The 9,451-nt window shown below is 51.0% G+C and overlaps 1 protein-coding gene across 1 annotated transcript; it reads left to right on the forward strand.

Moving 5' to 3' along the window:
• Positions 1-5,566: 5,566 nt before the first annotated feature.
• LOC137309215 (tubulin alpha-1 chain-like) lies at positions 5,567-8,047 on the forward strand. The gene is made up of 4 exons (XM_067977475.1): positions 5,567-5,733; positions 5,850-5,998; positions 6,397-7,077; positions 7,616-8,047. Exons 1-4 carry the CDS (start codon positions 5,613-5,615, stop codon positions 7,910-7,912), a joined length of 1,248 nt encoding a protein of 415 aa, XP_067833576.1. The 5' UTR covers positions 5,567-5,612; the 3' UTR covers positions 7,913-8,047.
• The last annotated feature ends 1,404 nt before the right edge of the window (positions 8,048-9,451 follow it).

Raw genomic sequence — 9,451 nt, forward strand, 5'->3', positions numbered from 1 at the left:
TGGGGTCGGATTGATGGGGGTCTGATTGTGAGGGTCTGATTGATGGGGTTCTGATTGTGAGGGTCTGATTGATGGTGGTCTGATTGATGGCGGTCGGATTGATGGCGGTCTGATTGATGGGGGTCTGATTGATGAGGGTCTGATTGATGGGGTCTGATTGTGAGGGTCTGGTTGATTGGGTTCGGATTGATGGGATTCTGATTGATGGGATTCTGATTGATGGGGGTCTGATTGATGGGGTCTGATTGATGAGGGTCTGATTGATGGGGGTCTGATTGATGAGGGTCGGATTGATGAGGGTCTGATTGATGTGGGTTTGGTTGATGGGGTCTGATTAATGTGGTTTGGTTGATGGGGTCTGATTGATGAGAGTCTGATTGATGAGAGTCTGATTGATGGGAGTCTGATTGATGGGGGTCTGATTGATGGTGGTCTGATTGATGGCGGTCGGATTGATGGCGGTCTGATTGATGGGGGTCTGATTGATGAGGGTCTGATTGATGAGGGTCTGATTGATTGGGGTCAGATTGATTGGGGTCGGATTGATGGGGTCTGATTAATGTGGGTTTGGTTGATGGGGTCTGATTGATGAAGGTCTGATTGATGGGGTCTGATTGATGAGAGTCTGATTGATGGGGTCTGATAGATGGGGTCTGATTGATGAGGGGCTGATCGATGGGGTCTGATTGATGAGGGTCTGATTGATGGGGTATGATTGATGAGTGTCTGATTGATTGGGGTCGGATTGATGGGGGTCTGATTGATTGGGGTCGGATTGATGGCGGTCTGATTGATTGGGGTCGGATTGATGGCGGTCTGATTGATGGGGGTCTGATTGATTGGGGTCGGATTGATGGCGGTCTGATTGATGGGGGTCTGATTGATTGGGTTCGGATTGATGAGGGTCTGATTGATTGGGGTCGGATTGATGGGGTTTGGTTGATGGGGTCTGATTAATGTGGGTTTGGTTGATGGGGTCTGATTGATGAGGGGCTGATTGATGAGAGTCTGAGTGATGGGGTCTGATTGATGTGAGTCTGATTGATGAGGGTCTGATTGATGGGGTCAGATTGATTGGCGTCTGATTGATGGGGGTCAGATTGATGGCGGTCTGATCGATGGGGTCTGATTGATGGGGTTCTGATGGATGGGCTTCTGATGGATGGGGGTCTGATTGTTGGGGTCTGATTATTGGGGGTCTAATTGATGCGGGTCTGATTGTTGGGATCTGATTGACGGGGTCTGATTGATGGGGGTTTGATTGACGGGGTCTGATTGATGGGGGTCTGATTGATGGGGTTCTGATGGATGGGGGTCTGATTGATAGGGTGTGATTGTTGGGGTCTGATTGATGGGGTCTGATTGATGGGGGTCTGATTGACGGGGGTCTGATTGATGGGGTTCTGATTGATGGGGTTCTGATTGATGGGGGTCTGATTGACGGGGTCTGATTGATGGAGGTCTGATTGATGGGGTCTGATTGTTGGGGTCTGATTATTGGGGGTCTAATTGTTGGGGTCTGATTGATGGGGGTCTGATTGATGAGGGTCTGATTGATTGGGTCAGATTGATTGGCGTCTGATTGATGGGGTCTGATTGATTGGGGTCTGATTGATTGGGGTCGGATTGATGAGGGTCTGATTGATGAGGGTCTGATTGATTGGGGTCTGATTGATGAGGGTCTGATTGATTGGGGTCGGATTGATGGGGTCTGATTAATGTGGGTTCGGTTGATGGGGTCTGATTGATGGGAGTCTGATTGATTGGGGTCGGATTGATGGGGTCTGATTAATGTGGGTTCGGTTGATGGGGTCTGATAGATGGGGTCTGATTGATGAGGGGCTGATTGATGGGGTCTGATTGATGAGAGTCTGATTGATGGGGTCTGATAGATGGGGTTTGATAGATGAGGGGCTGATAGATGCGGTCTGATTGATGAGAGTCTGAATGATTGGGGTCTGATTGATGGGGGTCTGATTGTGAGGGTCTGATTGATGGTGGTCTGATTGTGAGGGTCTGATTGATGGTGGTCTGATTGATGGCGGTCGGATTGATGGGGGTCGGATTGATGGCGGTCTGATTGATGGGGGTCTGATTGACGGGGGTCTGATTGATTGGGTTCGGATTGATGGGGGTCTGATTGATTGGGTTCGGATTGATGTGGGTCTGATTGATTGGGGTCGGATTGATGGGGGTCTGATTGTGAGGGTCTGATTGATGGGGGTCTGATTGATGGGGTCTGATTGATGGGAGTCTGATTGATGGGGGTCTGATTGATGAGGGTCTGATTGATTGGGGTCTGATTGATGGGGTCTGATTAATGTGGGTTCGGTTGATGGGGTCTGATTGATGGGAGTCTGATTAATGTGGGTTTGGTTGATGGGGTCTGATTGATGGGGTCTGATTGATGGGGTCTGATTGATGGGAGTCTGATTGATGGGGGTCTGATTGATGAGGGTCTGATTGATTGGGGTCAGATTGATGGGGTCTGATTAATGTGGGTTCGGTTGATGGGGTCTGATTGATGGGGTCTGATTAATGTGGGTTCGGTTGATGGGGTCTGATTGATGAGAGTCTGATTGATGGGGTCTGATAGATGGTGTCTGATTGATGAGGGGCTGATCGATGGGGTCTGATTGATGAGGGTCGGATTGATTGGGTTCGGATTGATGGCGGTCTGATTGATGGGGGTCTGATTGATTGGGTTCGGATTGATGGCGGTCTGATTGATGGGGGTCTGATTGATTGGGTTCGGATTGATGAGGGTCTGATTGATTGGGGTCGGATTGATGGGGGTCTGATTGTGAGGGTCTGGTTGATGTGGGTTTGGTTGATGGGGTCTGATTAATGTGGGTTTGGTTGATGGGGTCTGATTGATGAGGGGCTGATTGATGAGAGTCTGAGTGATGGGGTCTGATTGATGGGAGTCTGATTGATGGGGGTCTGATTGATGGGGTCAGATTGATTGGCGTCTGATTGATGGGGGTCAGATTGATGGCGGTCTGATGGATGGTGGTCTGATCGATGGGGTCTGATTGATGGGGTTCTGATGGATGGGGGTCTGATTGTTGGGGTCTGATTATCGGGGGTCTAATTGATGGGGGTCTGATTGATGGGGGTTTGATTGACGGGGTCTGATTGATGGGGGTCTGATGGATGGGGGTCTGATTGATGGGGGTCTGATTGATGGGGGTCTGATTGACGGGGTCTGATTGATGGGGGTCTGATTGACGGGGTCTGATTGATGGGGTTCTGATGGATGGGGTTCTGATGGATGGGGTTCTGATGGATGGGGTCTGATTGTTGGGGTCTGATTATTGGGGGTCTAATTGATGGGGGTCTGATTGTTGGGGTCTGATTGATGTGGGTTTGATTGATGGGGGTCTGATTGATGGGGGTCTGATTGATGGGGGTCTGATTGATGGGGGTTTGATTGATGGGGTCTGATTGATGGGGGTTTGATTGATGGGGGTCTGATTGATGGGGGTTTGATTGATGGGGGTCTGATTGATGGGGGTCTTTAGACAAAGGCTCTCCCTTGTTGCCTGGGGCTCCTCCCATAACCAATTGTTGCGAACACTTGGTCCCGCCTTTTATGCAAAGCAACCAATCAGCGCCGAGCGCCGTCGAGATTGTTTGTTAAAGTTCTCTGAGCAACAATAGGCCATTGTTCTCACAGACCAATCAGAGCCCGATTTGCTGAATAGGAGGGTTCTATCGGGCGGGGTATAAATAGCGGGAGCGGCAGCACGAGGCACATTCTCAAGAGCTGCGAGAATAGGAGGAGATTATGGTGAGAGCTCACTGGGCAATGCACAGAGCGAGGGTGTTCCACCGAGACAGAGGGATCCACAGGGAGAGGGGGATCCACTGGGAGAGAGGGATTCACAGGGAGAGTGGGATCTACTGGGAGAGAGGGATCCACAGGGAGAGTGGGATCTACTGGGAGAGAGGGATCCACAGGGAGAGGGGGATCCACTGGGAGAGAGGGAGTTACAGGGAGAGAGGGATCTACTGGGAGAGAGGGATTCACAGGGAGAGAGGGATTCACAGGGAGAGGGGGATCCACTGGGAGAGAGGGATTCACAGGGAGAGTGGGATCGACTGGGAGAGAGGGATTCACAGGGAGAGTGGGATCGACTGGGAGAGAGGGATTCACAGGGAGAGTGGGATCGACTGGGAGAGAGGGATTCACAGGGAGAGTGGGATCCACTGGGAGAGGGATTCACGGAGAGTGAGATCCACTGGGAGAGAGGGATTCACAGGGAGAGTGGGATCTACTGGGAGAGAGGAATCCACAAGGGGTGGGGCAATCCATTGGGAAAGGGGCAGGGTCCACAGGGAGAGGGAAATCCACATGGAGAGGAGGAATCCACAGGGGATTGGGTAATCCATCGGGAAATGGGCAGGAACCACCGGGTCGAGATTGGGAATCCTAGGGAGCGAGAACAGGAATCCATGGGATTTGAGGGATCCACAGGAAGAGAGAGAAGGGATCCCAGGGAGAGTGGGATTCCATTAGGGCATCCACACAGTGATGGATCCACGGGCAGAGTGGTATCCAGATGGAGAAGGGATTTGCCTTCACAAGGAGCAGGAAGATCCTCAAGGAGAGGGGGAAGCTGACGGGGTAGTGTGGGACGCTCAAGAAATAGGTGGAGTTCCTCAGGTAGTGAGCGACCCATAATAAGCAATGGAACCACAGGATGGGGGGAAAACCACTGGGAGAGGGGAATCCACCTGGAGATGGGAATCCACAGGGAGCACAGGGTCCACCGGGAGTGGGAAACCCACAGGAAATGGGGATCCACAGGGAGCGGGAAACCCACAGGGAGAGGGTAATCCACAGGGAGTTGGATACAGGGATCCACAGGGAGAACAGGGTCCACAGCGAGTGGGAAACAGGGATCCACAGGGAGTGGGAAACCCACAGGAAATGGGGATCCACAGGGAGTGGGAAACCCACAGGGAGAGGGAAACAGGGATCCACAGGGAGAATAGGGTCCACAGCGAGTGGGAAATCCACAGGAAATGGGGATCCTCAGGGAGAGGGTAATCCACAGGGAGAGGGAAACGGATCCACAGGGAGCATCGGGTCCACCGGGACTGGGAAACCCACAGGAAATGGGGATCCACAGGGAGAGGGGAATACACAGGGAAAAGGAATTCCATATGAGGTGGGGAATCCAAAGGGGGTGTTGACATCCACAGTGAGTGTACAGGAATCACAGTTGGGGGGGGGGGGAAGAGGTAGGGGGTTACAGGGTCCAGCGGTCTACAGAGGTTTTGGGATTCATACAGCACTGGGAGATCCGCAGAGATGGGAAATTCAGAGAGACTGGGGAGGGGGATCTGCAGGGAGAGGGGTTGTCCAGGTGGAATGGAGGATCCACAGGTTACTGTAATGGAACGTGTTGCTGCCCACACACCCTTCCCCTTCCCTCTCCACTAACTGTATAAAGCATTACCGTCCTACTTGTGTAAATAATCCTGTGTTCTCCACTCTTTAGCGTGAGTGTCTTTCAATCCACGTTGGCCAGGCCGGAGTGCAGATCGGCAATGCTTGCTGGGAACTGTATTGCCTGGAGCATGGGATCCAACCAAATGGGCAGATGCCCAGTGACAAGAGCATTGGAGGTGGGGACGACTCCTTCAACACCTTCTTCAGTGAGACGGGGGCGGGAAAGCACGTCCCCCGAGCCGTGTTTGTAGATCTGGAGCCCACTGTGATCGGTAAGGGGCGAGATTGTTGATGGTTTAGTCAGTCAGTGCTCTCACTACACACTATGTTTCAAAGTAGCTGGAATGGTTTGTGTTCAGGTTTTTAACTCTCCGTTCCCTGCCCCCAGATGAGGTCCGCACCGGCACCTACCGACAGCTCTTTCACCCCGAGCAACTCATCACCGGCAAGGAGGATGCGGCCAATAACTACGCACGGGGCCACTGCTCTGTTGGCAAGGAGATTGTGGATCTGGTCTTGGATCGCATACGGAAGCTGGTAGGTTCTGTTCCTTTGGTCTGCCAGGATTTCCTGCCTCACATTCCCCAGTAAAATCATTTGGGTGATTCCGTGGATCCTGTGCTTCAGAAGGAGCCGCACCCGCTGGGGTCACAGGTTGGAGACCTGGTCCTGTTATGTATGTATCTCCGCCCTGATGGCTCCCGCTGTCCTGTCTCACCACCTCCCGCTGCCCCTTCTCCCCATCTCCCTTCTCCCCATCTCCCACCTCCCCATCTCCCACTGTCCCTTCTCCCCAGCTCCCACTGCCCTTCTCACCATCTCCCACTCCCAAAGGGACGGTCAGTATCTTTGCTCCTGTCCTGTGTTCACTGTCCTTTGATGATAGATTCCATTTCCTACTCCCTTTTAATGTTTTGTACCTTCTTTGCCCACAGGCTGACCAATGCACGGGACTCCAGGGTTTCCTCATTTTCCACAGTTTCGGGGGTGGGACCGGCTCGGGTTTTACATCCCTCTTGATGGAGAAACTATCTGTAGACTACGGCAAGAAATCCAAACTGGAGTTTTCCGTTTACCCTGCGCCGCAGATTTCCACTGCGGTGGTCGAGCCGTACAACTCCGTGCTCGTCACCCACTGCACCCTCGAGCACTCTGACTGCGCCTTCATGGTCGACAACGAGGCCATTTATGACGTATGTCGGCGTAACCTTGACATTGAGCGTCCAACGTACACCAATCTCAACCGTCTTGTTGGACAGATAGTGTCGTCCATCACGGCGTCACTACGGTTCGACGGTGCCCTCAATGTGGACCTGACTGAGTTCCAAACCAACCTGGTCCCCTATCCCCGCATTCATTTCCCACTGGCGACCTATGCCCCCCTTATTTCGGCCGAGAAGGCTTACCACGAGCAAATAACTGTGGCAGAGATCACCAACGCCTGCTTTGAGCCAGCCAACCAGATGGTGAAGTGTGACCCCCGCCAGGGCAAGTACATGGCGTGTTGCATGCTGTACCGAGGAGACGTAGTGCCAAAGGATGTCAACGCTGCCATCGCCACCATCAAGAGCAAGCGCTCGATCCAGTTTGTTGATTGGTGCCCGACTGGGTTCAAGGTAAGTGTGGGTTTTGTGTTCAATCCATGGGGCTCTGGGGAACATGGATTCTGACAATCTGATATCCCACGTGAACAATACGTCTGTTCAGTCTGGGTCAAAAGCTGTCCCTCCTTTCAGGGTCAGTAATGGAACAGACCCTCCCCATTCCTGGCCCAAAGAGGAGCTCTCTCTGAGGCTGTAGGTGGAATTGTCTCAGCTCTAATCCTGGATTGCAGCCCTGAATGTCCCAGGAAAAGTCCTGCCCTGAAACAAGGAAAAGGCATCCTGAAAAATGAAGGGGTTCGTTGGAAAAGATGAACTGAAGAAAAGAATTGGCCCCTGAATCCAGCCTCATTTACAAAGCGACCTTTCTTCAGAACTTGAAACTGTAAAACTGGGTGAAGAGCCCAGTGAATAACCAGAGTCGGGTTTTTGTACGGTAAAAGACACAAATTGGTTCATAAAATTATCTTTCTGATAATTAACTGAGTCAATGACTGATTTTGAACCTCCTATTTTGTACAACTGAAATCTAAAGAATTTTCTTTTCCCACAGGTTGGCATCAACTACCAGCCACCGACAGTGGTGCCAGGGGGCGATCTGGCAAAGGTGCAACGTGCCCTCTGTATGCTCAGCAACACCACCGCCATTGCCTTGGCTTGGACCCGCCTCAACCTCAAATTCGATAAGATGTACGCCAAGCGGGCCTTTGTCCACTGGTACGTGGGGGAGGGGCTGGAGGAAGGGGAGTTCCAGGACGCACGGGAGGACCTGGCCTCACTCGAGAAGGATTACGAAGAGGTGGCTGTGGATTCGTCCTCGCTGGACAGAAAGGCGGAGGAGGAAGAATAAGATTTATTCATTTAGAAAGTATTAACGTTAATTAATATTTGTTATAAAATGACTTATTCATTTAGAAAGTTAAAAAATGGTTTGTTAATGACATGTTACTAATTATAATTAAGAAAATAAATGTATTTGAAATGATTCAGCAGTGTTGATTTGAAATACATGAACACATTTGGTACCAGTGGAAATCATCTTTCATTATTTATCCCCTCAAACCCTCACTTAATTTTGAACATTTTGATTAGGTTCTCCTTAACTTCCTGGCCTCCAGCCCTACTTCTGAAAATCTCTTTATTGCGACCATCCCAATGAATAAACATTGCACTTTTTCCATGGCTGCAATTTCTTTTCTATACTGGGCGTCCAAAACTATATGTAGCGGTCCAAATAAAGCCTAAACAATGTCTGGTACAGATTCCTCATCACCTGCTTGCCTTTATTTTCAGTGGCCCTCTATCAAATGGCTGCCGTCCATCTCCACAGACCATGGTGTAAGCGCTAAAGCAATCCAGTTACTTTGCTATGCTGCAACATGGTGAGTGACTGAAGAGTCCAGTTCTCGAGCCATAGATGGTGCAGGCGTCAATCACAGGGATGGGGTTTGAACAGTGGTCCCCGTCACTGTCTGCCGAATTCCAAAGATGCTTGGAACTTTTGTCCAGCAGGTCAGCCCCTTTAATGGTTGTAACAAACACAGGCAACCAAATGCATCTACTAGCAGAGTGACATGTTTGCCTATTGCCATTTGAGGAACCTGAGGAACTAATGGCTGTCTCCAGACAATGTTTGTGCATTGTCTCACATCCCTCACCACCACACACGTTCTACCGCAATCATTTTGCAGCTAACAGGACCCCAGTTTAAATTCACTGGAACATGGAAGCAAGAGGAGGCCCTTCAGCGCTTTGAGCCTGTTCCACCATTCATCCACCAGGTGAGGTGAGAGTGACTGCCCTTGACATCAAGGCAGCATTTGACAGAGCGTGGAATCAAGGAGCCCTAATAAAATTGAAGTCAATGGGAATCAAGGGGAAAACTCTCCAGTGGCTGGAGTCATACATTGCACAAAGGAAGATGGTAGTGGTTGTTGGAGGCCAATCATCTCAGCCCCAGGTTATCGCTGCAGGTGTTCCTCAGGGCAGTGTCCTAGGCCCAACCATCTTCAGCTGCTTCATCAATGACCTTCCCTCCATCAAAAGGTAAGAAGTGGGGACGTTCACTGATGATTGCACAGTGTTCAGTTCCATTCGCAACCCCTCAGATAATGAAGTAGTCCGTGCCCACATGCAGCAAGACTTGGACAACATCCAGGCAAGTAACATTCACGCCAGACAAGTGCAGGCAATGACCATCTCCAACAAGAGAGAGTCTAACCACCTCCCCATGACATTCAACGGCATTACCATCACCGAATCCCCCACCATCAACATCCTGGGGGTCACCATTGACCAGAAACTTAACTGGACCAGCCAGAAAAATACCGTGACTAGAAAAGGTCAGAGGCTGGGTATTCTGTGGCGAATGACTCACCTCCTGACTCCC

Source organism: Heptranchias perlo, unplaced genomic scaffold (genome assembly GCF_035084215.1).
Source record: "Heptranchias perlo isolate sHepPer1 unplaced genomic scaffold, sHepPer1.hap1 HAP1_SCAFFOLD_154, whole genome shotgun sequence".
In the NCBI taxonomy this organism is placed as follows: Eukaryota; Metazoa; Chordata; class Chondrichthyes; order Hexanchiformes; family Hexanchidae; genus Heptranchias; species Heptranchias perlo.

Excerpts from the sequence above, each read along its gene's own strand:
- LOC137309215 (XM_067977475.1), top strand. The coding sequence starts at position 5,613 with ATGCCCAGTGACAAGAGCATTGGAGGTGGGGACGACTCCTTCAACACC. Across the intron at positions 5,999-6,396 it reads TGGATCGCATACGGAAGCTG|GCTGACCAATGCACGGGACT; the intron begins GTAGGTTCTGTT and ends CTTTGCCCACAG. Across the intron at positions 7,078-7,615 it reads GGTGCCCGACTGGGTTCAAG|GTTGGCATCAACTACCAGCC; the intron begins GTAAGTGTGGGT and ends CTTTTCCCACAG.